This window comes from Suillus plorans (genome assembly GCF_016647745.1).
Source record: "Suillus plorans strain S12 chromosome Unknown HD556scaffold_8, whole genome shotgun sequence".
Classification (NCBI taxonomy): Eukaryota; Fungi; Basidiomycota; class Agaricomycetes; order Boletales; family Suillaceae; genus Suillus; species Suillus plorans.
The window spans coordinates 202,477-229,532 of record NW_024537392.1 but is presented as its reverse complement, the minus strand read 5'-3'; the positions used below and the strand labels follow the sequence as shown (position 1 = coordinate 229,532).

Genomic DNA, 27,056 nt, shown 5'->3' with positions numbered 1-27,056 from the left:
CAACATTCAACTTCACTTGCCTTTTACGTGAATATACTAGTCATGGCACGAAACATGAATATATCTTTCCTGGGCACCTCCAGCGGTGGTGGCCCTTCAATTTCTCGCAACTGCTCTAGTCTTGGTATGACATTTCACTTCGAGTCACTTCATGTCGATCTTATTACAGAGACCATCAATACTTAGTCGCAGACGTCATCGGCGACGGTTCGCTATGGAGTGCGCTTTATTTCTTTAGCGCTTGATTAAATTGACTAGCCGTCATCAGTGGTCGACTGTGCAGAAGGAACAGTGCGACAATTTCAGATGCAGCATCGCGGTCAAGGAGACCCAGTCCTTAAAGCGCTCAAAGTGGCCAAGTTATTTGTCACTCATATGCATGGTTTGTTTCACCAGATTTATGGAATTCTTATCTTTACTCCGGTGCCCTTTTAGCCGACCATGTAATGGGAATAATCACTTTCCTTAGACATGTCCTCCACCCGCCACTGATAGCTTCCTCTGGCGACCTCCCACCCTCAGACGGTCCTGTGTGTTATAAAGCTGTGTATGATATCCATGACTAACCCCTTAAAAGCCACAAATCGAACTTTACGGCCCTGCCGGCCTCCGTACATTTGTTCGCTCAATCTTTACCATGACCCTCACCCACACAGGAGAGCGCTACGTAGTCCATGAACTGCTAACATCATCTGACACGCCCACCTCATGCGATCCTGCCATGCTTCATCCGAGCGAATGCCCTGGTCAGAATTTCCTTTGTGACGACAATGGGTTCTGGAAAGGTGTCACAAGTGGTACGGGTTATTACGGTGAAGTTGTAGTTGATGCAGGGCCGATATTACATCGAGGTGGGAATTTAAACTTTTCTTATGCGCTAGTACTGAATGAATTCCCACAGACCCTTGCATAGGTTATGTCTTGCATGAGCCTAATCCTCCGCATCGCAAACTTGTCATTCTGGGTGATACATATGACGCATCACCGATTATCCCACTTATACAGCCTTCTGCAACTATTCCCGTATCACTCCTCATTCATGAAGCGACGGATACGTACATCTCTCGCCAAATTGACCCATCAGCACGACGAACCAAAGACGAAGTGGATAGCAAGGTTGCGGCAAGGGGTCACTCCACTCCGGTAATGGCGGGCACATTTGCGAAAAAAATTGGAGCTCAGCAAGTCGTTCTGAATCACATTGGTAGCCGGTGAGTACACCACATACTCTGAGATTGATCTCATTTAACTTGCTTCTACACTGTGGTATCATTCTTTTCAAACGTCATCTTCACGCCCACTGTCCGCCTTGCTACTCATTTCCTCAATTATCTCAGATTTCCAGCTCCTAAACAACTCAAAAATCCTCACGACTCCCGTTTCGCCGTCATCGCCGAAATTGAACGACAAGCAAGCGAAGCGTGGGGAGGTGGTGAAGCCGTTGTCGCATATGACTTCATGCGTATATCTATTGCTGCTGATCTGAATGAGGAAGAATTTTCGGATGTAGCAATGGCGCTGGAGGATGGGGTAGTATCACTAGAAGGAGTGGGTGAGGTGGCGAGAGGAAGAGGGCGTGGGAGAGGAGGAGGAGGGATGCCCAGAGGAATGAGCCGTGGAAGATGGAGAGGTCCGCAGTGGAGGGGACGGATCAGAGGTGGAGGTGGTGGGGATAGAGGTGGCTTCGGAAGAGATGACAGTAATAGTGGTCTCGGCAGAGGCAAAAAACGCAGGTTTGGGGAATAGGCTTCGCACTTCACGCCTTACACACGCGAGTTAGTATTTTGAAGGGCCACGTCATAAAGTAGCCATAATCTTAATTATGAGTTGGTTGTTACGTTTTTCTGGTGCATCCAAGGGGAAGTGTTACGGGCTTCATTACTATCAGACGTACGTGGACTATGCCACCGTTACTAATTTTTCTACGCTACGTCCGACAGCTTCTCCTTCTTGATTTATGACTTCGCGCCACTAGAAAGTCGGATTAATGACATCTTGCCAGAAGCAATCATTATAGCATGTGCGTTCGGCTCTCAGGCTGAGATCTCAGGCTGACGGTCACAAGGCGTGTATAGAGCATGGTGTGCGCATGCTAATCGTGATTTTGAGCCGTAATCGTACTTCTATGCACATAATTTCACCCTCGACTCCTGAATGCAATATAGCCTGCTAGGCTTATTTCTATAGGGCGCTTATTACTTCCTTCCAATCGCAGCACTCGTATGACACACTAGTGCGGCATCTAGTCTATAGATGCAAATCGATAACCGATTAGAATTAATTGCGGTAGGTCCATCACTGCACTTTGCTGCCAAGTTGAGGTTGCATGTCACTGTAGCCAGCTGCTTTCGAAAGGATTTGTGGGCTTCTAAAGGACTCGATACAGATGGAAATAGGAATTAGGCTAGGAAGCGAACAACTGTGTTCGTCGAGTAAGTATAGTAAGTACTGCAAGCCATCTGCGTACATACACAATGACTTGATGGGTTCGAGCTATAAATATATGGGAACTTTCAACCGAGAGAATTCCCAGAATTCCCCTTCATATAAGTGCACTAAGGGAGCTGTGTATCGGGTTTCTTCCCCCTTCTTACAGCCGTCGCGGATGAACATCCAGCCGTGGCAGCATGACGATCCTACCATCTCCGCAATCCTTGGCGTGTTTTCGGGCGCTATCATCTCGAGAATATGTCGACGAGCAAGTGGAACATTTCCACCGGACGAGGTGACCAAGGACATGCCTCTTAAAGCCCTCCTTGCGAATGCGGCTGTCACACTTGCCGTCCCAGCGACAGATCCAAAACTCCTCGGGACGGTCAGATCTTGCGTTCGCGGAAATGCGAGGGCGAACGTGCATGTAGGCGAAGTGCTTCAAGACGCTGGAGAATCCTCCTTCGATGAGCACTCCGCAAGGTTGACCTTGCACATGGTGTTGACACCGAAGGATATTCGGGTCACCGGATGATGCGGCGGGTGGCGTCAGTCCGCTGTCGCTCACATCACCACCGACAACGGCTGGACGGTGGGAGTCATCTGCACTCGAGACATGAGGATCTTCAAAAATGGTCACGGCATCTGCATAATAGCTATCATTAGATTCAATACACTGCTCTGAATTAGAGCACCTGACCTTGCCCATCATTCGCCAGCGAAAGTGAGCCATGGATATGTTGATTGCCTTCTGCGTCTTGGAAGGGAAAATTAAGCTCTGGAATGGAGTGTTTGTGCTGGAACCATTCGCTACCGAATGACAACAGCGAGGAGGGTCTACGATGCTCCCCGTCACGCATGAAGTTCTGATGAAAGTTGCTGATCATAGGAAAGCCCGCATCAGCGTATTCGACAGGCAGTGCGCATGCAGGCTGCGACATATATGTACGCAGCCCGTTACCCAAGGGGTCATCCTGTTCATAGCCAGGCAAACGCCAGGACAAATCGTCAAAACTGCTAGAAACAGTATGAGTTGAATGAGACGACCATCGATTCGGGGACAAACCTTTCAAAAGCAAGTTGGTTGTTGTCATCTAGAGCGACGGGGGTCATGGATTGTAATTCAACATCATCCTCATTACGAGGCGCGTGAACGTTCTGAAGAGGGCAGTAAGTATAAGACGCAGCAACCTCGCGGAAAGAGCTTACAGGGACTTTCATGGCTATAGAGGTGATATGAGTCTTCGCTGTCTCCAATCACTGGCGTTTTTAAAGACAGAAAGGCGCCTACAAGCCAGAAATTCTGAAAACGCGGTGGAGGGCGTGTTTACCAACTGGAATATTAAGCACCCATGATTTGGAACATCTCGACTTTTCACGTAGGTAAAACTCCCCGTGTTTAACGGCCCAGGTTCATAAAGGTCGGTAGGAAGACGGTGCGACTGGAGCAGCGGACAATGCTCATCTCGGCACGGCGATCGTCTTGCCCTAAAGCAGTCAATAAACGCTCACATCGATGTGGGATCACAATTCACCTCCCCACACTGCGCACGAGGAATGCACGCATACACTGGTTGCACCGGCCAAGATATGGGTTGATAGTACAACGATCGGTTTAAAAGGAGGTGTCGCTCTCGTGGTCCCGCAGCTATTATCTGACTACTTTGAGCCGCGTTTCATTCATTTACCCACCTTGCTGTACACTCACAGGGGAAAATTGTGCAAGGACATTACCCTGCTGTGTTTATCTTGAACGAATGAAGTCAAAGATTGGCCGTACTTTCCCACTTACTGGAGTTCGACAGATGTGTTTGAGCGTCTTCAGTACGCCAAACGTAGCCCACCGCTAGTCCTCACTTTTACCGACAACTTCGATCGCGCACCCTACCTGTACTGAAATCCAATAAAAAGTTGGTGAGTATGGGCAGGGGGAGCGTGTAGTTTGATTTTATTGTGACAATCTTCCAACATGCTTACTTAGATGATGTATCATAGCTGATTGTGCAGGAACAAATGCAAATGTTGAAAATCGATCGCAAACAGCGCCCCCCGGTTCCACCATAGGAATGAGGCTATTTACAATAAGTGCTTCAACGACCCGCGACCCTCTCGGAGGTTGAAGTGACCGAGAAAAACCAGGCGTTTTTGAATGCCAACTGTAGTAGTGGCTGCGTATCAGGGTTGTTCGATGAATCTGAATGTTGAATTGCCACGGAGAAACATACCCTGACTTTGCATCATGGTGATGCATGGAACGTAGAACGGAGGGCAACCTTGCCACGGAGGCACACCTGACAAGTTCCGTCGTTCAAAGATTCAGCAGGCCTCAACCTGTCCACGTGAATTGGAAGGATCTACCCCCTGCCACTCCCAGCCATTAATCACATTGCACAGCCTGTGAATCTACTTATCTTCTATCGAGGATATATCTGAAATGGTCGGTCTGTGGATGAGTCAGTGGAGTGGCTTGCGAGGGTGCTGTTGTATCTCTTAAGGACTTAAGGGGGAGCCCTAGTGAGAGGCAAGTCTCAGAGTGGGCTTCGTGCTGCAACGAAACAGTGAAAACTTATCTGGGTGACAGATTGGAATAAATTTCTATCAAGCAGTGCTCAGGGGATTGACCAAACAAACACCATTTTTGGAAAGCTAATCTCCCTTCTCAAGGAGGATATTCATCACGAAAATGGGCAGACTGATGTGTCTGAAATCGCATCAAAGGTGGAGCCTTTGAGCTTCCATCCTTGAATAAAGGACTTCATTTTCTGAATCTGAGACTTATTACCTTTGAGCAACGCGAACTTTGCAAGGAATCACTGTATGATCGACAGGTGCAATGAGCTACTTTAGCGTCCACTGAAATGGCTTGTACACACCATAATCCTGAGGCCGGTCATCCGAGAGACACGGAGCCCTGACAAATCGAAGCCATGGAACTTAACATTATTGAACCAACAAAACGATACCTCGATTAATGACAGGACAAGAAAATGATAGTGGCAGTTAGCACTGATCCGCGAACTTTAAGCGTTTCTTTGTGTTTCACATTTTGTGCTGATGATCAAATATCTGCGGAAATTCGCGGTATTTGAATGAGACGGGCTGTGTGGATGTTACGTACGGCCAGGTTCATCAAGAACAAGTCCAAACCAACTTACTTATCGGGAAACAAACCCTTGATTTGACTATGTAATAAGTAGAACCCGTGAGCGGGGCCTGTGACATACAGTCTCCGGTCATGTGTCAGGCGCCACTGCTGCGATAACGGGGTCTGAAACATTGGTCGACGCACAGACCCATTACGCATGGACAGCACGAATGTAGTGACCCCTAAATTGCCTAATTGGTATGCCTCGGAATGCGAGTCCGATGATGAGTCCAAACATAACGGAGGAGGTTGACATGAAAATCTCAGGTTGACGTACCCTGAAAAGGGTGCCACGAATGTTATCATGCTGTGGAATTCATGGATTCGCTGGTGGCATTGATGGCATCAAACACTGCTTCCGAAGTGAATGCAGTTCTCAGTAGCGCCTTGTGATGACGCTAAGGTTGGGATTCGGGCTGTCGGGCAGGGTCCTGGGAGCCGTTGTAACCACTCAGTCTGGAATACGAACATGAGGCTGTAATTGAGTTATAGAGAGGATATTGCATATAATACTGATGCTGACTTGTTGACAATGTCGAGCGACATTATTGTACAACTTGAATCCAGGAATTTTGCTGTTGAAGACCAAGTGGATGTTTGCGTCTGCTTGGCAGTCGCTGAGGATGATTGGGGTCACAGGATCTCAAGTCACCCTTTCTCCTGGTCGTTCACCTTCTCTTCTTCCCATCAACGATATATCGTTTCAACTCCCAACAAGCCTTCGTTAACATCTCCAGCACTAACTTCTAGTCCCCTTACTCTTTTGCTGTTTTTTTAGCCGCGAGTTTGCTCTAATTGCTTCAGTACTGCCGCATCATCAACATCAAGTAGGCGCTCGCTACCAGTCGTGCCACTTGTTCCTTCCGATTTCAAAGAACACGTGCGATTTCCTGCAAGGAACAATTCTTTTTCACAGATGGCTTCCAACGTTCCAATAAACGGTGTTAAGATATCTCGTACGTGCTCTCAATCAACCTCCACACTTTTCTACATCCAAATTTGGTCGCTATGTCTCTTTTGTAATTGTCATTCCTCCCCCGTCATTTCCCGTCTCATTCACTGCCTCCTTCTATCTCCATGTCCATGTCATCTTCATCTAACGACATTTCTACTCAAATAGCCATCGATGATCCCCATAAGGTTGTCAAGGTCATCGCAACAGACGGTAAAACATCAGAACAGAGGGAGATTGCCTACACAAATTGCAAAGTCATTGGAAATGGCTCTTTTGGAGTTGTATACCAGGCAAAACTCGTAGGAGAGTCAAAGGATAGAGAGGATATAGCCATCAAGAAAGTCCTTCAGGACAAGCGATTCAAGGTACGTAATCCTTTTTGTTTGTCACATTGCGCTTCTGCGCTGGTCGTGATGCGGACTGCTTTTCAAGATGATGCTGATGGAACGGTTTTTGTCGGTCGGCGTGATATCATCGATATCGCGCGAATAGAATCGTGAACTACAAATCATGAGACTTGTGTCACATCCAAACGTCGTCGACCTCAAAGCTTTTTTCTATTCCAATGGAGAAAAGGTTTGAAAGATCTCCCTTTCCTCATCTTGGCGCTGATTTCAGCTTTACTTTTAGAAGGATGAAGTTTACCTCAATCTTGTTCTTGAATACGTTCCAGACACCGTTTACCGCGCCAGCCGTCATTACACAAAGTTGAAGCAGCCTATGCCGATGCTTCAAATCAAGCTGTACATGTATCAGCTTCTCCGGTCACTTGCCTACATACACTCAGTGGGCATCTGCCATCGCGATATTAAACCTCAGAATCTCCTGTTGAACCCTGCCACGGGCGTTCTGAATTTGTGCGATTTCGGCTCAGCAAAAATCCTCGTCGCTGGAGAGCCAAATGTTAGTTACATTTGCTCGAGGTACTACAGAGCACCTGAACTTATTTTCGGTGCTACCAACTACACAACAAACATTGGTGGGTAACAATATTATTCCGTACTGTGTGGGGGAGAGTAACGCTGTTCTAGACATATGGTCGACGGGTTGTGTGATGGCAGAGCTAATGCTAGGCCAACCTCTGTTCCCTGGGGAGAGTGGTATCGACCAGTTGGTGGAGATCATCAAGGTTCTCGGGACGCCATCGCGAGAACAAATTAAGACGATGAATCCAAATTACATGGAGCACAAGTTCCCTCAGATCAAGCCCCATCCGTTCTCCAAGGTATCACCGCCGTTTTGTGGCGTTGTTACCTCGTGTACTTACGTACGACAGGTATTCCGACCACGCACTGCGCCCGAGGCGATTGACTTGGTTGCGAAGCTACTGGAATATACGCCGGGGGCACGTTTAAGCGCAGTAGAGGCTATGGTGCACTCATTCTTTGACGAACTACGAGTGGAGGGGGCAAGGATGCCGAACGGGAAGGAATTTCCACGTTTATTCGACTTCACACGGGAAGGTATTGTCAGTAGTTTTGGAATGTCAACGGCTGCTGACCAGTTGATGACAGAGTTGTCGGTGCGACCAGACTTGAACCGACTTCTGGTTCCGCCACACTGCGAGGCTGAGCTACGCTCACGGTCGATCGACTTGGATACCTTTGTACCAATACCTCTGGATCAGCTTAAGATCACGCTTGATTGAGAGGAAGGAGGGTAGTATCTGATTTGTGGGTATCCTATAATATTGATCGATGAGTGCGTGTATCCTGTCTGTGTTGTATTGATTCTGTATCGTGTTCACGTCATATTTTTGTTGAATTGATTTTCCACGGTCTGTTCAGTACCACTGTACCACTGTACACATGATGTCTAGTACTATTATGCCTGTCGTTGAGCAGATGTTTTGTTGCTGCTCCGAGCTTATGTTGGCTGAAATTGCGTGACACGAACTATTATGGTGTGACACGCTAGAGTTGCGTGATGTTGCGTGAGATGTTCGCGAGTGGGGCGAGTCTTGACTCCATTCGACACGATTAACAGTAGCATGAGATTATTATTTAATCCCTCAGTCTTTCATTTTTTCACCTATGGAGACCTCAACAACTGAATGCGATACCTTGCCTGCTCCACGTCTTGCTTCGGGTCTAACTCCTGATCTAGACCATAATCGATCTCCCTCACCTTTCTCAATTTCTGAGCCTTCTTCTTCCGGCTCATCTCCGCTCCCAACAATCTCAGACATTGAGATGTATACTACTCCAGCCGCTCAGAGAAAACTATGTGTTCGCCATCAGAGAATGGCAGACGAGGGTACCAATTTAAAGCTACAGCAGGTGTGTCTGATTAGCTGATCGTGAGTGAGTTAGTTCAGCTGCTGATTTAAGCTCTACAGGCTCTTGATGCTCTCCCCGTACAAGAGCGAGAAGCTGTAAATGCCATCTGGTCCGGTTTCTCCTCGTCATCACATCCCAGGCGAGAACTCATTCTCCAGGGCATTCTTACTATGTGCTGTTTTTCTCAGCTCTCCTTGCTAACGGAGCAGCTTGGTCAGCTAATCCGCATTGACCCATTCACCGTCCTTCCCCGAGAGGTATCACTCAGGGTCCTTGCGTATCTCGACGCTACCTCTCTTTGTCGCGCTGCTCAGGTGAGCAAGCAGTGGAAAAGCCTAGCCGATGACGACGTCCTATGGCGCGGAATATGTGAACAACACATTGGGCAAAAATGCCTCAAGTGTGGATGGGGGCTACCTATTCTCGAACGAAAGCGTGCTGTCCGCACGAGCTCTGCGTCTCCATCGTCGTCTCCCCCTTCATTCCCACCTCATCATACCCCTGACTTGTTCGTTTCCGAAATACCCGACGCCTTACCGTTCACACGGCCTTGGAAGGATGTGTATTCAGAGCGCTTATCAGTCGAGCGTAATTGGCGTCGAGGGCGATGTTCCGTTCGGACGCTACGCGGGCACACAGATGGTGTCATGTGTCTCCAGTTCGATGAGACCTTGCAGCATCCTTCTTTCCCAATCCTCATCACGGGCTCGTACGACCGTACTGTGCGTGTGTGGAACATTGAGACCGGCCTCGAGGTACGCTGCCTCCGTGGACATACGCGTGCTGTGCGGGCTTTACAGTTCGATGAAGCGAAATTGATCACAGGAAGCATGGACCACACCATTCGAGTGTGGAATTGGCGAAGTGGGGAGTGCATACGTACGCTCGAGGGGCATACGGAGGGTGTCGTTTGCCTCAACTTCGATTCCAACGTGCTTGCTAGCGGGAGTGTGGATACCACTGTAAAGGTGTGGAACTTCCGCACGGGCGAAGCGTTCACGCTCCGCGGGCACCGTGACTGGGTCAATTCCGTACGGCTATGGGAGTCTGAAGACCCAGCGGATGTTGAGATGGGCTGCGGATCGGGTAGTGAGCCAAGGATATGTCAAGGCACACTGTTGTTTTCAGCCTCAGATGACGGGACCATTCGCTTATGGGACCTTGCACGGCGGACATGCGTGCGCCAGTTCACGGGACATGTTGGACAAGTGCAGAGCCTGAAACTACTGGAAGTGGACGAGCGCTGTGATGAAGGCATCGGTCGCCAAGAGCATCGCATTGCGGACAGTAACATGGCCCATATCGCCCAAGTTGGAAACCCAACGAACCCCTTCGAAGTTTGCACGGTTATTACACACGATGCTAATAGCGAGAGCATGGAGGACATACAGAGCCTTGATCGTGTCACTAGGGAAGTGCTGGCAGGTAGCAGTCGGAAACGTGCCAAGAGGCCGGTGCTCATTTCTGGAAGCCTTGATAACACTATCAAGGTTTGGGACATTGATACGGCGAAAGCCACCCAGACTCTATTCGGCCATATTGAAGGTGTCTGGGCGGTAGCGAGCGATAAGCTGCGGTTAATCAGCGGCAGTCATGACCGTACTATCAAGGTCCGCCCTGTTCTTGAATAATCATATGCCTTGAAACTTAAATATCCGCTTTTAGGTGTGGAACCGCGAGGAAGGCCGATGTACAGCTACATTGGTTGGTCATCGTGGTGCTGTAACATGTTTGGGTCTTGGTGAGGACAAGATTATCTCTGGTAGCGATGACGGAGACATCAGAATATGGTCTTTTGCTGGAGATATCCGGCTTTGACAAAATATATGCTTTTCTTCTATTTCGTTGTCGTAATTTTCCTGGATCTCATTGCTTTCGAGTTGCTTGTGTATGACGCATTATTCCCGAGTTCATTATGTAGGACTAGAATGTCCATCTCGCAATATAGTCTAGCTTCTAGTACAAAAGAAGTCTATATATAGGATCAAATAGCGAACACAATAGTCCGAGTAGCGCAAGGGGTACTAAGCGCTGAATATGACAATGCCCTTCAGCTTGGAGTTCGACCTTGGAGCAGGTCCAAAATTTTCGCAAGGTGTCCGTCCGACCCCATGGCTGGATTCTTGGCCTATTCAGCCACGAGCATAGGGTAGCCATGATCAAAGAAGAATGCTCTGGAGGAGCGAGCGAGCCTAACACAGCTCGTCATTTCTGTGTCTTCGGAAACGACATTCTGGAATCAAAGAGAGAATGGGCGACAAGGTGGAAACACTGCAGTGCCTTACATAGTAATCACCGACCGGCCAAACCACCTTACAGAAGCGGCCACCTTCCGCATCCCTGCTGTTGACTGATGGCTCCGCGGCAAGATATCGCGGAACCGCGGAATAGGCTAATGTTTGAAATCGATTCAAAATCTTTGAAAAACGATGGTCCGTTCCGTTAGTAAGCCAATTCAGTAAATTAATGCATTGTGATGCTGAACCACGACCTACTACAGACGGCACACAGGAGCACACAGGTCACCATCTGTACCATGGGCAAGCGGAATGAGCGTGTGATCTGCGGTGTTGTCATCGGCTTCTTGCAAATAGACCTTGGGTGCCACCCAGCAGCGTTGGAGTTCGATCGTGGCAACTTGCACTTGTGAAGTTAGCAGAAGTCAAAAGCGGAAAGCCAGAACGTGCTGTCCGTTGCTTGAGATCACGAACTCGATGCCAGAAACAACAGATACCAATGAGTAATCTGATAGCCAATTACAAAAGCAAATATAATTTCGATATCAATATCATGGCGTGCCTGAGCGATGCTACGATGTGCAACCCAGAGTTTAATGACAATGGAGCATAAAGAGTTGCCTGTGCGTCATAATAATATTGTAGGAGACTCGTTGACGAGAAATGTCAATCAATCAAGGTCAATTGGAAGTTTTCGCCATACGTACCAGAATACCTCTCGGATTTGCAAGATGCATCAATGTATGCACTTGAACTTTATCCTTTCTTGTCGCCATATTGCTCCCTGGGCTTCTGTGTTTTATTTCTTATTGTCGTGTTTCATTACATATGCCAGTTAGAATATTAATGCTCATCTTGTTCGCGATGTAACGTGGCTTCTATGCAAAGTACATTCTTCTGCATATGATCAAATGCCGAATGCAATAGTCGGAGCAGAGTAAATGGCGCTGACGACCTGAACGCCCCCCTCCTCACCTGCGCCTGCCGCAACGTACAGCGGAACAAAATGCTCAACAGAGGGATGCGCCTGCGCGAAACCATCGTGCTTCATGAGGTCGAACAGCGACTGCTTCCGTTCGTCAAGCTGTCAAGAATGAAAATGAGCAATTCTGAAAAGAGATGAGTATGTAGTATAAACCTGGGACTTGGATGCAGCCACTGTTATTGCCTGATCAAACATCGTCACGTCGGGTGACGCTGACTTCTCTGAAAATTGCTTTCGATCATGAAGATTGTGGACGGTCAGACCACCTGCCAAGATGAGGATTCCATCTTCCCTATGAATGAGAGAACGTCAGAAATGTCGGCTCTTACTAGAAGATTTGAATATAAAGAAACCCCAGATACAAACCTGAGTTTTGATAAGGCCTTTCCGACCGCCCAGTTCTGTTCTGGATCACTAGACCTTTCGATGGATACTTGAACGATAGGCACGTCATCGACCTTGTCCCCAAACATAAGCTTGAAAGGAACAAAAACCCCATGGTCGAATCCCGGGCCTTGACGTGGCGGAGAAGTCCGGCCATCCCATCCGCGGTTCTCATTAATGCTGGAGAGCTTGGCTTTTCCGCCTACCTACAGACATATCAAAATCGGTATGAATAAAGTGAATGACTTTCTGTTGAGAGACCTCTTTATATAACAGGATGATGCGCTCAGCCAAAGCGCGGTTTCCTTTGGATTCGAATGTTTGTTGATAATAATAAGGCTCAAACCCGAAGTAGTCCATGAGTAAAGGATTCCTGTCTCCGTAATCCGTCACTGTCAGACCTGATGTCAGCTAAGGGTTCCTTGGGGGTACACTATAATCCTCACCATGACGTACCCCTATCGTTTCCCAGTGAGCGCTGAATACGACAATGCCCTTCGGCTTGTACTTGGCCCTCAAAGCTGGTCCGAGATCACGCAAAAAATTTGCAAGATCGCCCCCCGGGCCCATAGTACTTGTCATGGGTGAGTTCGTGACCTGCCTGGCAATGAGCATCGGGGACCCGTGCCCAAAGAAGAAAGCAGGGATTTTCTCTGGGGTAGAAGGAAGTGCATCTAACGCGGTTCGCCATTCGCTTTGTGTTTTCGGGAAAGACATTATAATGCTAGTTAAAGAGAAGGAATGGCGTCGTCTCCAACGTTATAGCTTGAACAGCATTGACGTGGCTATCCTTCTAGGGCTCCTCCATTACTTATCATACTTATCTGTCCGGCCAGTCAAAGACATGTCACGTGTCACATTATGTAGCGCATGTGACACATCGACGAAAGTGTGACATGACGAGGAGTTCCGAGTCTTGAACGGCTTTTTCAGAAATTTGAAAGCATATGGAAGATTGGTCCATATTGAATTTGCAGGTGTAGTTTGGAACGCGTCAATAGCGAGACAATTATATATATATAATTTAGTTTGTATTCTTTGCAACACAACTTGTTCTCTCATCGGCCAGACTTAGTATCGACGGCTTGCCTCGTAGCCCGGTAAACCTTGCGCTGATCAACATTTTCAAACATTGCAATCAGGTGATTGGTAGCGTGGCCGAGTTGGTCTAAGGCGTTGGATTTAAGAACTGATCTGAATCCCAATGGGCGAAAGTCCGCGCGAGTTCGAACCTCGCCGCTACCATGATTTTTTTTTTTGATCCTTGCCCAAAGAATAACGCGATAGTGCGCTGCCTTCACAATAAAGATAAAAAACCAACAGTATGATAATGATGGCTACAGGTTGTTGGACAAAAAAACAGCTTTGGTACATCTCGATTTCGTTTTGGTATCACAAAAAATCACTCTCAGAAAAGCTACTAGGAAATCAATGACACAAGTCGAACCGAATTGTGCCGCATACTCACCCCTTCGATGTTGTCTTCTCCTCCTGGACGCTGTCGCACCCTGTAGCTGGGATAAGCGGAGAAGACAGCGAAGCAAAAGGCACGTACTTGCGAGTGGGAATAAATTGAGCCTGGGGTGGTTCGCTTCCGAACAAATTGCCAATAGAGTCATGACCGCCCGGCTGCGTTCTTACGCGTCTAGTTGACTGCATTAGTTCGCACCACAAGACTGTTGGGTCTATGATACCTCGTAGGCTTGAAGTCATCCGGGCTGCTCGGAGAACTAGTTTGAACAGGCTGAATGCTTTACGTTAAATTTGGCAAAGGGAGCATCTGAATATCACTGCACCTGTGTCGCGGTTGGCGGCGGGGCAGTGGACAATGCATCATCTGTGAATTCTTCCGCAAGAAGTCTGTTGATTTCTGACGAAGAAATCGTGGGACTCGTAGCTGTCTCTGTTTATTCCAACTCTGTCAAAGACCAAAACCAGGTCACAAATGCCAAAATCACCAGGCAGCTCCTCTTCGGTGCTCGTTAGCTTGCCAAATTTGGCATATCCTGTGAATCAAATGAGCACTTCTCATTAAGAGAGATAATTTCGATTATTCACGAGGCAGCTTCTGAATATTGCTAAAGCCAGTATCAACAGTAGTCCCTGTGTATCTGGATGGATCCTGAGCCTCGCGGGTATCAGGAAGACGTTTGACAGGCCACTTACTTGAGGAACTCGACCAGGCTGCGCTTGGTGAAGACGATGCTCGTGTTATCCCAATCAAGCATCCCTATGATAATAAGTTGGGCGCGTTTCACGACGAGCCATGAATAAAAATACCGAGGTTCATCGACCAGTCCTTCTCTTTAGACATGTCAACAGCTTGCGAAGGGGTAAACCTGTATGAAGTCATGCAGCATGTTGAGATATAGCCGTTACACAAACACTTACTTCGATGTCATTTCGATCGCGCAGATATATCAAAATCAAAATCTTTATAAGTTTGTGAACGATGGTCAACTTGAAAGACGCGTTCGATTGTGATACGGTTGTTCCCTTTTCTGGCCATTCCATGGACCGTGGAAAGTAACAACTTATTTAAGTGCTGCCGTCAAAGTCACCAGCTGGCCTGCTGTGTGGAAACTACAGATGTTGGTGAGGTGCCGTTTCCTGGTTGCGAATGCTCTACGGCCCTCGACAAGAACCATCACATGCAGAGCATCCGATTTCTACACGGACCCCTCAAAGAACCAGGAGCCTGGGGTTTCTACATCCCCTGACATTTCCCCAAAGCAACGGGAAATTCTGGATAGAGCACTGCGCGTGGATCAGGCTGGTGAAATTGCGGCTAATTGGATTTATCGAGGACAATTTGCTGTCCTTGGCCGCGACCCGCGAGTTGGGCCCTTGATTCAAGTGAGCATCTCAAACAGCAATCCAACCATGCCCAATCAACTTATTCTGGCGGAAGGAAATGTGGGACCAAGAAAAATTACATTTAGAAGTGATGGACAAATTACAGCTACAACATGAGGTACGACCAACATTGTTGTCTGACGTCGCCAAAGTTGCTGGCTATGCACTCGGAGCAGCGACAGCCCTCATGGGCAAAGAAGCAGCCATGGCTTGCACAGAGGCAGTAGAGACTGTCATAGGAGAACACTACGATGAGTTTGTCCCTGTTTTTAGCTATCATATTCGCAAGTCTTACGCTCCAGTAAATTCAGCCAACTGAAAGACTTTGAGTTGTTGCCATCATCTCATCCAAGCATCCCACTTCTGAGGGACGTTATCAAAGAATTTAGAGATGACGAGTTAGAGCACTTAGACACTGCTGTTGAGCATCACTCTCAGCGAGCCCCTGCGCATGCACTACTTAGCGCAGTTGTTGCTGGTGGTTGCAAGGTGGCCATAGAATTATGCAAGAGATTCTGAACCATGCTGGCTTCGATAGAAATAGAGACATAATTGATAGTAAATGGGATGTATCTACCTCATAGTACGCGCTACAGACGATATGGTCAAAATCACGCCTGTGCCAATGCCTCCCCTTTTCTCTTGCCTGCCCAGTTCCATTCCAACTGTAATAACGACATCAGTGAATCATGTAATGAATGTAAAGGAAGCAGTGTACGTGTGTTTTGCTTGCCAGGTAATAGATCGCTCCAGGCACGAGTACGAACCCACACATCGTGACCCATGTTGTCCGTGGAGTAAATCTGAAATGCTTATACGCATCTTCACGCTAAAAACAAAGGAAACTTCAGAAAGACAGAGGCACGCGGTTGAACCCGACTGACCATACGATTCCATCTTTCAATTGCGGGATCGACCTAGAGGGCGTATTAGAGGATGAATATTGAGTTCAAGAGTACGTCCAAACCTTCAAAAAACCTTGATTCGTTTAGAAGTTGTCAATATATCTTCAAGCATTGTTAAATTATGAACTGCTCACTGGGTACTGCCATGGTCGTACTATTAAGAGGGAGTGGTGTTGTTGTAGCTTGTTTGGCCGCGCTTATTGGCAGCGTTTCTGTGTGCTGCGTGGTTCCTCGTGAATATCTTTTGCTTCTTGACTTTCATCGTTTTTCAAGGGAATTTGTGTCAACTCTTTTTATTCCATGGCTTATAACCGTGACTGGGATAAAGGAAAGGATAACTGGGGCGACAGTGGGGCATGGGCTACTGACAGAGGAGGTAGAGGAAGGGACGATGACTACGGGGATGGGAAGCGTAGGAAATTTAACAATGGCGTGCGTGGTCCTTCTGTTAAACTTATGCCTTTTCTCATTTGTGCTCATTAGGGATACGACACGAGCAATGCCTACCAAGAATACAGCTATGAGGCCTCCTACAATCAACAGTCTCAGAGCAGACCACAGGACTTTGCACACGATCAGTCTCACGACGACAAGCACCAGAAAGGCTTTCAAGGAAAAAAGCGTCTAGTCCCTAGCGAACCCAGTCCCCACGTCATCTTCCTAGGACTGGATCCTGACTTTTCTGAGGCGGATGTTTGTCGACGCGCTTTACATATCTTCGAGTACCGAGCTGAATCTATGCTATACTTTAGCTGCAGGCATACCTGTCCAACAATGGATGCAACATTGAAACGGTCACCATTATAAGAGACAGATCAACAGGCACTTGCCCATTCGTATTCATATTCATACCGTGCATTGACGTTTGTGGCCGTTGAATTTTTGAAGGTATCTCAAAGGGCTTCGGCTTTGCCCAGTTCGCGAGTGTTGAACATGCCCGTGCATTTGTGGATCCCATTTTCCCGTTTATTCAGGTCCCTCCACCCGCTTCGCATGGCGCTTCAGCGACAGCTACATTCTATAAGGCCCTTGAGACCGGCATTCCCCACAATGGTCGACGGGTCAAGATCGACTACTCGCAAAGTGCTTTGCCTGACAAAGCTCGTGGTCGCCAGAACATGAACGACGGCACGCGTGACATTGGCAATACCCAAGGGCCAGTGCTACTTTTCCGTGGTCTAGATCCGCTGTCGGGACCGCAAGCGATTGCTCAGGCCATGATGAACTCAGCAGGCCCCGGGAAAAATGGAGCTAAAGGCATGAAACGCATTATCCTCATCAAAGATAGGGTCACATTGGCCAGCTTCGGATTTGCATTTGTTGAGTTTGTCGACAATCAGGTAACGTGACGAAGAGTGATACAACATTAGTATCTGATCCTGGTTTCTTCTACAGTCCGCAGCTTCAGTGTTGGCTACTAGCATGTCTCCTCAGATTCATCCTTCAGGCTTTCGAATCTCCGACAAGCCTGTTGCCGCTTCGTTTGCTCATCAATACTCATTCCAACCAGTTGATCATATGCTGCGCGACGAAACTGCAATTCCGTCGTCCATCAACCTGGGTGGAGTTGAAGGCGCATTCGTAAAGTATTGGGATGACTCTGCCATGGTTGCTGTCTTAGAATTCAAAGTGGAAGAGCCTGCGCAACCCCAGGTCCAACCCTCAACTGGACCTGTCAAAGAGAAGAAGGAAAAGAAGAAGAAAGGTGCGCCAACGAAATACTCCTCTTTCTCTCACTAATCAAGTGGGGAACTAGATGATGCCTTGCACAAACCTCCTGCGCCTTCAGTATTGCCTATCTCGGATAAACCTGTCACACTCAACTTCAACAGAGGTGCTCTTGGAAATAAACTCAATGTATCGACTGCAAAGGCTCCGGGACAGCTGTCACTGGGATTTTCTGCTGATGATTTCGCTGATGACGAAAATGACGCCGAGCCGGCAACCTCAGCAGAAGATAACAAAGGTTCTTTCATATGTTGTCTGCAATTATCTGAGTATGGGAATTGACATTTGTCTTGTGGCAGTGACAGCGTCGAAGATGGTCGCTCCGCTCATCACAAGCAAGAAGGTTCGTTCGTTCCCGCAGGATTTATCAGAAATTTGATTTTCGGTCTTCGTATCAGACCGTCAGCAATATCCAGAAATGGAATCAGGTTCAAGAAGAACTCAAGGATGGCCCGAATGCCCATGCACCGGTTTGCAGATGTGCTGTGATATGAAGAACAAGCAGCTGATCATTTAGGTTCCACAGGCCAATCCCCCGGCTGTTGTGACGTCGACTGTAGTCTCAACAGCACCATCCCGAGCACCTTCTCCGGAACCTGTTGAAACCGAATTCGAGTTCTCTGATACCACTGCTATGACATGCTTACTTTGCGCCCGGCAGTTCAAGAGCCTTGACCAATTGAAACGTCACAATAAGGAGTCCAGTCTCCACAAGGCGCGCCTCTTGTTAATGCAATATTGTCAGAGTGAGCTAACGATTTCTCTCGTTGCAATCCATCTTTTCTGTCGTATAGAAAAATTTCAAGGACGCTAATCTGAGAGACGTTGCACGGGAAAAAGCTGTAACTGCACGTCAGACTGCTGACAAGGCTCCCGAGCAACCCAAATATCGTGATCGAGCATCAGAACGACGTATTATGCATAACCAGCCTGACGTACCTTTACCCGACAATATTGTCAGTACAATCGGTAAGAAGAGACGACAAGTTGAAGGCCCGCCCCCGCCCCCTTCACCCCCACCAGTGGTCAATCCTGGACAGGATGAAGCAAATGTCGGCAACAAGCTCCTGAAAATAATGGGTTGGAAGGAAGGTTCTGGGCTGGGCACCGATGGCGAAGGCAGGGTGGATCCAATGTATGTATTACTTATTTTATGGCCAGGCCCTACTGAAACGTGTAACTCCAGTCAAACAAATATTTATGCACAAGGAGTAGGCTTGGGCGCCAGCAAAGGCAGGGAGTTAGGGAAGTATACCGATGGTTATGCTGGTTATGTGCACATGGCACAGGATGCGGTGAGTGTAGTCACTTTCGGCCAAAATCAATATACAACATGGTGCCTTGGTACTCATCTGAATACCCTACAGGCGAGAGAAAGATTTGGAAGCTAGTGGCCGCGTTTCTCTCAGACGCATCTCAGCTTGGATATCCTGTCCCTACTCGTGATAATTTATGATTCATATGATTTGTACCCATCGAGTGACCAAGTGAAAGTGAAAGTAAAGGTAAAAGTGAAAAGTAACTATAACGCTAGAAGCCACAAGAAAGGCGCGAGCAAGATAGTCAAGTAATTGCCTGATGACGAGAATGCGCCATTGTGCTGAGCTACTGAACCGGTAGTTGACGCGGACGGACCACTAGACCCTGAAGCCAGCAGAGTAGATGTCACAACAGGAGATGTAGGAGAGGGCGTGAAAGTAGCCACCCCTTCCTCGACCGTGAAGTAGGTTCCCTTAATCAAATCATTAGTTAGTACAGAAGATGTATTACTAGCAGAATACACACGGCAATTAGAGGTCCAATGTTCGAGGCCTTATGAACGTTGTGTTAATGATAGATCTACATATGAGGAAAGCGACCACACCTTAACATAATCCGCGAGGTGGCAAAATCCTGGATTGTTGTGTAGGATATGGAACCCCTGCGGCGGAGAGACGGTTGGAAACTGCTGAGCGTAAAGTAAGATAACATAACTGCAGGGATATCAGTTAGTTTCCTTTTAAGGAAGAAAACAGTAGTAACCGGTGTGGTCCGCTCCCGGACGGTGGAGTTGGACCCCTGTACTGTTCTACTTCCACGCCCGCATGTGTTAACACAGAGTGGTCTGTACAGACAATATATAAACCACAAAAACCAGATGCAATTGGAAGCATATCCGTACCTTGTACAGTTACACCATTGGCAACCCAGTGACAAATCTGACCCCGCGGGTCAGTATTTCCTGGAGCCCAGGCATCCACCATCACAAGAGTGTATTTCTTATTCAACAAGGTTGTCATATTGACCGGCGTGATAGTAAGGTTCGGGGCAGTTTGCGTCCCTGACACGGGGATGAACAAATCCTACGGCGAAACACAATTCACTTACGAGACTTTGGAAGAAGTTGACCTGGGGTCACAATACCGCCTCCGGTGTACGTTGCGGTTAGAAGCGCAGTAGGAGTAAAGTTCGCCATTAAGTATGGCACCAGACCAGCCCCTTGAAAATGAGCGCGGATAATTTCGATTCCTAGAGTCGTGTTGTCGGACTGAGCTGCATGCACGAGGGGCGAAGCGAGAAGCAGCAGAGAGAAAACCATGCGTCCAGCGGAAGGTATCATTTTCGAAGGGTATGTTATATATGGAGTATGTAGAGTTATAAAGAGAATGGTTCAGAACTTGGAATTCTGAAAGTCGAACTTGATCGGATCCAACATTGACAAACAAACAGTCCTTCAGTGAGTTGCGTGGTGAGCGAGACTAAAGCAAAGAGATACGATACAGATAAAGAAACATCTAATGAAGGCAGACGGAGGAATTATGGCACATCCGAAAAATTCGAGTCCACTGTTATGTCTGGGCTGGGCAGATCTGGTAAGCTTACTGTAGGAGACAGGGCAGATTGTGAGTCAACACCACCAAGGTCAGTCCTTCGCCGCGTCCGCCGTCGTGGCGCAGAAGGGACAGTAGGTGACACCGTCCCGAAGCCATCGGCTTTGAGAGCGGCCAGCATATCTCGCGCGACGTCAACGGTAGTGTCAAGTACGAGAGGTCTAGCGTCCGGTTTTAGACGAGCCCTTCTTGCGCGACGTGTAACTGTGTCTCCACTGCGCAGCTTCTCCAGTAGATTGTCCAGAACCAACTCATCTTCCTCTCGTATGCTAGCATCCTTGGCATTTTGGCGCAATTGCCTTGTCTCTGCCATAGCTTGCTTCCGCTTCTCAACCGCAGCCTTCTCCTCAGCAGCGGTTTGATTCTCCATCTTACATTTCTGTAAAACGTTAGGTAATCCCATCGCACCAACGTGTCAGGGTCACTGACCTTGTAAGAAGTGACAAAGGTTTTGAAAACCGCAAAGAACTCCGGTGATGTAATGCTCTTTTCATCCTCGCCATAATACTTGACCACTTCCGTGAAAGTAGTTTCCGCGTGATTTACATCGTCGACGAGATATTCTAGCCTCGACGTTGCCTTTCCGACAAAGGTCCACATCTGGTTGCTGAACCCATCATTTTGTGCTAGGTCGGTATGATAGTCATTCAATTCTTGGCGAATACGTTTCAAACCATCGCGAAGTTCGGCAAGATCCTTTCGGATATCCTGAGTATTCACTGAGGTGAGTTATGTCAGTTAATCTACGTTTGTTGTACAGCAGGTGCAAACCTCGGTAAGCTTCTGCGGGTTTGGCGAGCTCGTCTAAAAACTCTTCCATGCTCAGAAAATGCTTGTGAATCGTCCGCTCGAGGAAGTGCAGTAGTGTGGTATTATTGACGGATTTAGTGTCAACAAGCTGTAGTGAGATTAAGTCAAGTCGAGAGAACAAAAGAGAGGGATATACCTTGTTAATACTGCTCACTCTGAAACCAAAGGCACCTCCCTTAATCCCTGTGCCATTCATGTAATTGCCGATCATGAGTATGAGCTAATATATATATGTTAGGTAAAAACAACACTTTGTGCTCAGCACCTACATTCAGAACTTCTTTGAAGTGCTTGGCATGCAGCAAAGCATCTCCTGCTTCGCTCACCTTCCTTGCGCCCTATGTGATGATGGTGAATAATAACTTAAAATGCCCAATCAATAACTACATACATCATCCAGGAGCAGCCACTGTTCCTCGAACTTGCACTTGTAAAGCATCCCCTCTATGCGGGGACCAAGACGATCAATCTGTATGAGTTTGACCATGAGCCGGTCGGAAGGGTGTAACCCAGCCAGTTCCTCAGCCTCAGCGTTACGGTATACATTGAGTTTGCCAATCTACACACGACTTAACCGCCAAAGCCCGAGTATTTAATGGGAATCGCACCTGTTCCGGGGTGGGAAGGACGCCTTTGAGTTCGCTTAAGAAGTTTTCGGAGCACATCTCCTGATCGAATTGCTGTATGCGGCGTGCAATTTCCTCAGGTTCCATCTTCTTCACCCGCTGTATAAGTATCTCTGGAAAAGAATATTTAAGTGGTATTTCCAGGATTTTCTGGCACTCCAAGGACTCACCAACTCGTTTCTTCGTCTGTGGGTCAAGGACACTCTTCAACTCGGCTTGCCTCTGTCGAGCTTTTTCAGGAGGGAGAGAGTTGTCAACTAGAATAACGAATAATGAAGATAACACACCCATAAGATTGATCATCAACTGCTTGGCTTTGAAATCCTCCTCCATTTCCATCCACACTCCGTCAGATTGTAATTTGGCGAGCATTTCTTTCTCTTTCTCAGGTTCTTCATCTTTCCAAAGGGTCTTGCCGACTTGCTGCTGCGGAAGCTTGTCCCACTGTAACTGCTTCATCTTGGCACTAGGTGTAAATGGCATATCTTTGCGAGCAGAAAGTAGGACATTGAGATTTGCACTGAGGAACATGGATGCCCGAGCTGAACTGGATGCAGAACTTGGGGCAGAAGTAGCACCCTTCAGGAAAGAGGGTGGCGGGGGTGGCGGCGGGGGTGGGGCACTGGGAAAAGTTGGAAGAGGAGGAAGATATCCAGGGGGTGGTGGTGGTGGTGGCGGCGGCGGCGGCGGCGGCGGAGCGGTAGATGACGGGGTTAATTCATCATCATCTTTCGGTGGTACTGGTGGAGGAGGCGGCGGTGGAGGGGGAGGGGGAGGAGGTGCTGCTGTGACGTCAGATTCCTCAGCGAGGGAGGCAAGCAGAGATGGCGTTGGACTACCCTCCGAGACAGGTGGTATTCGACCCCGGGATTGCAGTTTTCTAGCAAGCTGTTCAGTGAAGGACACAGTAGTGGGTCCACGAGAGGCTTCTGAAGAGCCGTCCGAGTTAACAGAGGTGGGTTGGGTATCATCGGTGAAAGCAGTGAATCCACTGCGTGTGGATTGACCAAATTCGCTCTCCGCATCAAGCTCTTCACGAAGTGATGACTCGTTATCACTGTAATCAAGTGTGTTGTCGTACCGAGGCGCGAGAAGATTATTAGCGCGATGTGAACGGGGTAGTGATGGTGTGTCATCGCCTGGTATCAGACGGTTTGTACGCCTAGGTGAACGATTGATACTCCGAGGACTAGCGACAACACCATCTTCAGGCGATAACTGTACAACGCCAATGAGCATTTACAAGCGTTGCTAATGAAAAGATCGTACAAATTTGGCATTCGCTGCAAGCTGATGGTTGATTTGTGCCCGTTCATCCGCTTCGTCAGCATCCATGAATTGCGACTCGTGACCGTTAAGGACTCCAGATATCCGGGGAGCCTTGGAATGTTGCGATCGGCCTCTTGAACCATTAGCGCCCCGTTGGACATCAGACTTCCGAGGAGTGGCGTCATCATCCAATTGGTCGTTTTCATCACTTTCACCGTCCTCCTGTTTGGTATCTTTCGTTTTCTTACCACGTCCCTCGAGGATGCTGATGGTTTTGGTTCGTTCGAGATGCTTGTTCAGGGTCTCTATTAAGGTCTTCCGGTCCATGGTCCCAGAACTAGAGTCGAGGATTTTCTCGTAACCCTTGCCAACCTCCCTCAGCATTCTGAACAGTTCCATGATCTGAGCTTCCAGTTGAGCTATTTGTTCCTCATACCCGGCTTTCTGCGTCTCAAGTTGTCCTTGAAGACGCTTCGTGGTTTCCCGGTGAGAGCCAAGCTTCTGTTCGAGGAGAGCGACCTGTGCCTTAAGATGGCCGACGAGACCGTCTGAACCTTGTGACATCTCCTCTTCAAGGGCCTCCTTCTCAAGCTTCAGACCCAGAGCCTGAGAACGAGCTTCAGCAGCCTCTTGAATGGCATCCTGATATCGCTGAGCATCGTTTAGCTGGCCAATAATCCGTTGAACGGTGTGCCCAAGTCTCTTCTCCGCGGAAGCAAGTTTCCCATCCATGACCACGTCCGTGACCAGCGAGTCCAACAACTGATAGAGGCGCATCATATCAGGACCTTCCTCCCGGATAAGTAGTAGATGCCGCATCATAGAGAGGAAGTACTCCTTGGCACCTGTGCTCTCCGTTTTGTGACGAAGAGCATTCCAAATGTCTTCAGCGCTATTGAGATCGCGAAGTATTTGCTGGTCGTACCGCTCCCGTAATTTTTGCTCATCTTCTTTCAGTATTTCCTGCAGTTCTGCGAGCTGTGCCTCCATGGGCTCAGTACCGATCTCGTGACATAGAGCAATGATACGCTGAAGACCAGCAGAGTCCATTAACGAGCGATGGTGCAGCCGTACGTCCAAGTCTTCTATGGCGTCTAAAATATGAACAATCACGAAAAGATTGGTTGACTAGAGACAAATTAATATTCTAGCTAGAGCGCAAGTAAAACATACTTACCGCATAATCTGCGAGGGAATTGTCATGTCCAGCGCCTTTGCGAACTTCTTCGCTAGCTCCGACCAGACTCCCCATCTTGCCCCTGCCCAGGAGCGCGCTCTCAAGAGACCTGAACCAATAATCATAATATCCGTGTGTCTCGCCATTGGCGCCACTAAGGGCTTCTAAAGCTGGAAATACTAATGAAAGAGGGTCTGTACCGTTGTAAATGATAGAGAGGAGGACTTCGCAGATCACTTTGCGATTTGGGAGATGAGGTGAATTGAGAGAAGACGCGATTTGAGTGACGACACCATTCAACTTTATAGCGTCGCGCACTCTAGACTAAAGCACCCGCGAGGATCTGAGCCCAATGAACCATGACGAGCAAATGAAAAAGAAACATACGGCGCTGTTAAAGATAATCTTCAAACACTTGGCGATCTCACCCTCGAGGTGCGTATCAGATGGGAGCCTATAAGAGGCTTTAGTGTATGGACCTGAATTTAAAACAACGGTGCTACCTCTTGGTACCTTTACGGCTTATGTGCATTAGCGCCTGCGCCAATACAGATGCGCCCTGCAGCTCAATGAAGCGTTCAAGCCAACTAAACAGACCAAGGTTATCAGAAATTACACTGCAAAGACTAACATCCCACCTCGTTTCATGACTCTTTAAAGATACCCAAACACTGGAGGCCTGTTTCGCAGTGATGGTGTTGTCGAGGAACTTCCTAATATACCAGTCTGGTGTTCCCTCGCCAAGAGAGCCTGCTGCACTTGAATCACCCTGCTTCCGAGCCTGTTCCTCTCGAGTCTTTTCCTCCTGCCATCGTAATTGTTCTGCACCATATACCAACTGCCATTTCTGTTCAATGGTGAGCTTGTTCACCGGAGGGAGGTCGCGAGTCGCTGATACGTGTTCAAAGAGAGCTTCGATGTCCTCATCTCTGTCTGGCCGGGGAAGGACAAATTCTTCCTGGTTTGAATGAGGTTTATGGAAGAAATGCGATAGATGGCTGGAATGAGTATCGGAACTTGAGAAGCGAGAGGCACGCTCGGCTTCCGACGAAAAAGGCATAGAGGAGCCAGGTCGAAGAGAAGAGTGAGATACGGCCGGTGAAGATGGGAGAGGAATTGAGCCAAAATCAGCGCCATTCGGACTACGTCTGCCTGATGAACCAGATGCTTCACTTCTACGAAGTTTATGGGTGGGAGTCTTGGGTCGCTTTCCGGTGGTGAACGAAGCCACGGAATCATTGTAAAGAGTGAAGGAATCTGCTGCGCTAACACTAGAATCTGGACGAGAAATGTTGGTTCGATCCCGTTCGAGTCTGCTGCGCTGGTAAGCAGTGAAGTGACTATAATTCATCTCGGTCCCATTGTGAGTAAGAGTGGGGTTTGTGAGGGGAGCTGAAATAACTGGATTTGAAGATGTACCCCGCAAGCCTTGAGACACGGTTCCGACAGGCATTGGGACCAGAGAGGCAGGAGCAAGCTTGTCATAGGGAATAGAATGCTCGGAGAGATCACGACCTGTAACCGAGGACTGGCGGGGCCGTCCTTTCTTCCTACCAAATACTATGTCCATTGTTAAGGACGTTTCTACTGGGCTGAGCCCGTCGACTCTGCAGAGACGAGGGAAAGGATATCCAGAAATAAAAAATAATTAAGTAGATGAGCGCGTCCGTGCTGTTGTCACTAATGTACACTAGCACATTGCCAGCCACTTCCAAATAAAGGTCAACAACGTGAGATTCTGAATCAGACCAAAGCCCCTATGCATCCATACATATTTAGTCGCCTTCACTGGTACTGACAATGAACAAATCACTTTTGCAACGTTACAAAATCTGTTACTCGTCTTGCATTCTTTTCTTTACGCACAATCGTTGACGTCCGTCTCACTCTTGCTGAGAACGATCTGTTGTTCATCCATGTCTGCGTCTGTCTCATTCAGCTTCGGTAAGCACCCGCGTATCAAACATATGGAACGCATGTTTATACAGTTCAAGGTACCATTGTCATGATCATATTTGTCCTCATAGTCATGGTCACCATCCTCGGCATACTCTTGCTTGTCATCGTGCGTATCCGTCGCCACAACAATTGCTACGCCTGCCACTCGTTCTCGAGATTTCCCCGGAGCAAGGAGAGTACGGACGATGACTCAACTGTCTCTATCTCCCCTTCCTGTCCGACGGTTGTTGGTCTTACCTCCACCAAGGGCTTTCCTATCATACATATGACTGTCACTCCACCTACCCCAGCGCAGGTTCTCACACGGTCAGACAAGCTTGATTCTTGCAAGAAGGATGAGGTTCACGAGTTGCCTTTCAACAGCCATAGCGATGACATAGTAGTGTATGGGTATGCTATATGATAATCACACCTATCAGATACTCTCATTTGTGGACATCT

General features: G+C 48.0%; 11 protein-coding genes and 1 non-coding gene across 12 annotated transcripts; 6 read left to right on the top strand and 6 right to left on the bottom strand.

The window, feature by feature from the left end:
• The first annotated feature begins 9 nt into the window (after positions 1–9).
• Positions 10–2,043, top strand: HD556DRAFT_958158 (beta-lactamase-like protein). Its single transcript, XM_041312127.1, has 7 exons — positions 10–219; positions 269–382; positions 436–530; positions 578–851; positions 902–1,211; positions 1,338–1,530; positions 1,558–2,043. Coding segments are annotated over exons 1-7 (1,176 nt in total). The 5' UTR covers positions 10–218; the 3' UTR covers positions 1,747–2,043.
• A 547-nt stretch (positions 2,044–2,590) lies between these two features.
• Positions 2,591–3,651, bottom strand: HD556DRAFT_1304794 (uncharacterized protein; the record flags this gene model as incomplete). The annotated part of the gene is made up of 4 exons (XM_041299703.1): positions 2,591–3,075; positions 3,131–3,444; positions 3,497–3,588; positions 3,640–3,651. 4 exons carry the CDS (start codon positions 3,649–3,651, stop codon positions 2,591–2,593), a joined length of 903 nt encoding a protein of 300 aa, XP_041164532.1.
• Positions 3,652–6,177: 2,526 nt separating this feature from the next.
• Positions 6,178–8,371, top strand: HD556DRAFT_958938 (kinase-like domain-containing protein). Its single transcript, XM_041312130.1, has 7 exons — positions 6,178–6,594; positions 6,696–6,895; positions 7,023–7,106; positions 7,161–7,509; positions 7,562–7,755; positions 7,807–7,993; positions 8,045–8,371. Exons 1-7 carry the CDS (start codon positions 6,492–6,494, stop codon positions 8,176–8,178), a joined length of 1,251 nt encoding a protein of 416 aa, XP_041164531.1. The 5' UTR covers positions 6,178–6,491; the 3' UTR covers positions 8,179–8,371.
• Positions 8,372–10,814, top strand: HD556DRAFT_958492 (WD40 repeat-like protein). Its single transcript, XM_041312128.1, has 3 exons — positions 8,372–8,809; positions 8,869–10,419; positions 10,475–10,814. Exons 1-3 carry the CDS (start codon positions 8,564–8,566, stop codon positions 10,625–10,627), a joined length of 1,950 nt encoding a protein of 649 aa, XP_041164530.1. The 5' UTR covers positions 8,372–8,563; the 3' UTR covers positions 10,628–10,814.
• Positions 10,815–11,501: 687 nt separating this feature from the next.
• HD556DRAFT_1502074 (Extradiol aromatic ring-opening dioxygenase) lies at positions 11,502–13,132 on the bottom strand (the record flags this gene model as incomplete). The annotated part of the gene is made up of 5 exons (XM_041308971.1): positions 11,502–12,130; positions 12,185–12,323; positions 12,398–12,621; positions 12,662–12,807; positions 12,862–13,132. The coding sequence occupies 5 exons, from the start codon at positions 13,130–13,132 to the stop codon at positions 11,954–11,956; spliced, it is 957 nt and encodes a 318-aa protein (XP_041164529.1). The 3' UTR covers positions 11,502–11,953.
• Positions 13,133–13,560: 428 nt separating this feature from the next.
• Positions 13,561–14,646, bottom strand: HD556DRAFT_1339729 (uncharacterized protein; the record flags this gene model as incomplete). Its single annotated transcript, XM_041302049.1, has 8 exons — positions 13,561–13,832; positions 13,884–13,923; positions 13,971–14,060; positions 14,110–14,159; positions 14,212–14,318; positions 14,374–14,421; positions 14,474–14,526; positions 14,582–14,646. 8 exons carry the CDS (start codon positions 14,641–14,643, stop codon positions 13,824–13,826), a joined length of 459 nt encoding a protein of 152 aa, XP_041164528.1. The 3' UTR covers positions 13,561–13,823.
• HD556DRAFT_t36 lies at positions 13,564–13,660 on the top strand. The gene has a single exon. It is a non-coding gene; the product is annotated as a tRNA-Leu (tRNA).
• Positions 14,647–15,004: 358 nt separating the features above from the next.
• HD556DRAFT_1230178 (COQ7-domain-containing protein) lies at positions 15,005–15,790 on the top strand (the record flags this gene model as incomplete). Its single annotated transcript, XM_041297326.1, has 3 exons — positions 15,005–15,271; positions 15,327–15,526; positions 15,583–15,790. The coding sequence occupies 3 exons, from the start codon at positions 15,005–15,007 to the stop codon at positions 15,788–15,790; spliced, it is 675 nt and encodes a 224-aa protein (XP_041164527.1).
• Positions 15,791–15,882: 92 nt separating this feature from the next.
• HD556DRAFT_1438794 (uncharacterized protein) lies at positions 15,883–16,323 on the bottom strand (the record flags this gene model as incomplete). Its single annotated transcript, XM_041305881.1, has 5 exons — positions 15,883–15,936; positions 15,990–16,100; positions 16,156–16,188; positions 16,239–16,249; positions 16,311–16,323. The coding sequence occupies 5 exons, from the start codon at positions 16,321–16,323 to the stop codon at positions 15,883–15,885; spliced, it is 222 nt and encodes a 73-aa protein (XP_041164526.1).
• Positions 16,324–16,379: 56 nt separating this feature from the next.
• HD556DRAFT_1339701 (uncharacterized protein) lies at positions 16,380–19,372 on the top strand. The gene is made up of 12 exons (XM_041302048.1): positions 16,380–16,608; positions 16,660–16,869; positions 16,929–16,998; positions 17,065–17,516; positions 17,572–17,881; positions 17,933–18,142; positions 18,204–18,247; positions 18,303–18,374; positions 18,431–18,619; positions 18,699–19,039; positions 19,091–19,199; positions 19,272–19,372. Exons 1-12 carry the CDS (start codon positions 16,477–16,479, stop codon positions 19,293–19,295), a joined length of 2,163 nt encoding a protein of 720 aa, XP_041164525.1. The 5' UTR covers positions 16,380–16,476; the 3' UTR covers positions 19,296–19,372.
• Positions 19,361–20,601, bottom strand: HD556DRAFT_957868 (phosphatidylethanolamine-binding protein). The gene is made up of 6 exons (XM_041312126.1): positions 20,272–20,601; positions 20,066–20,224; positions 19,927–20,008; positions 19,769–19,877; positions 19,690–19,716; positions 19,361–19,636 (listed from the first exon to the last, which is right to left on the bottom strand). The coding sequence occupies exons 1-6, from the start codon at positions 20,501–20,503 to the stop codon at positions 19,427–19,429; spliced, it is 819 nt and encodes a 272-aa protein (XP_041164524.1). The 5' UTR covers positions 20,504–20,601; the 3' UTR covers positions 19,361–19,426.
• Positions 20,602–20,700: 99 nt separating this feature from the next.
• On the bottom strand, positions 20,701–26,226 carry HD556DRAFT_1230122 (cytokinesis protein sepA; the record flags this gene model as incomplete). The annotated part of the gene is made up of 14 exons (XM_041297323.1): positions 20,701–21,153; positions 21,204–21,493; positions 21,546–21,672; positions 21,721–21,804; positions 21,854–21,922; positions 21,976–22,143; positions 22,193–22,323; positions 22,381–22,440; positions 22,498–23,428; positions 23,480–24,607; positions 24,657–24,980; positions 25,044–25,110; positions 25,160–25,243; positions 25,295–26,226. The coding sequence occupies 14 exons, from the start codon at positions 26,224–26,226 to the stop codon at positions 20,701–20,703; spliced, it is 4,848 nt and encodes a 1,615-aa protein (XP_041164523.1).
• Between the last annotated feature and the right edge of the window lie 830 nt (positions 26,227–27,056).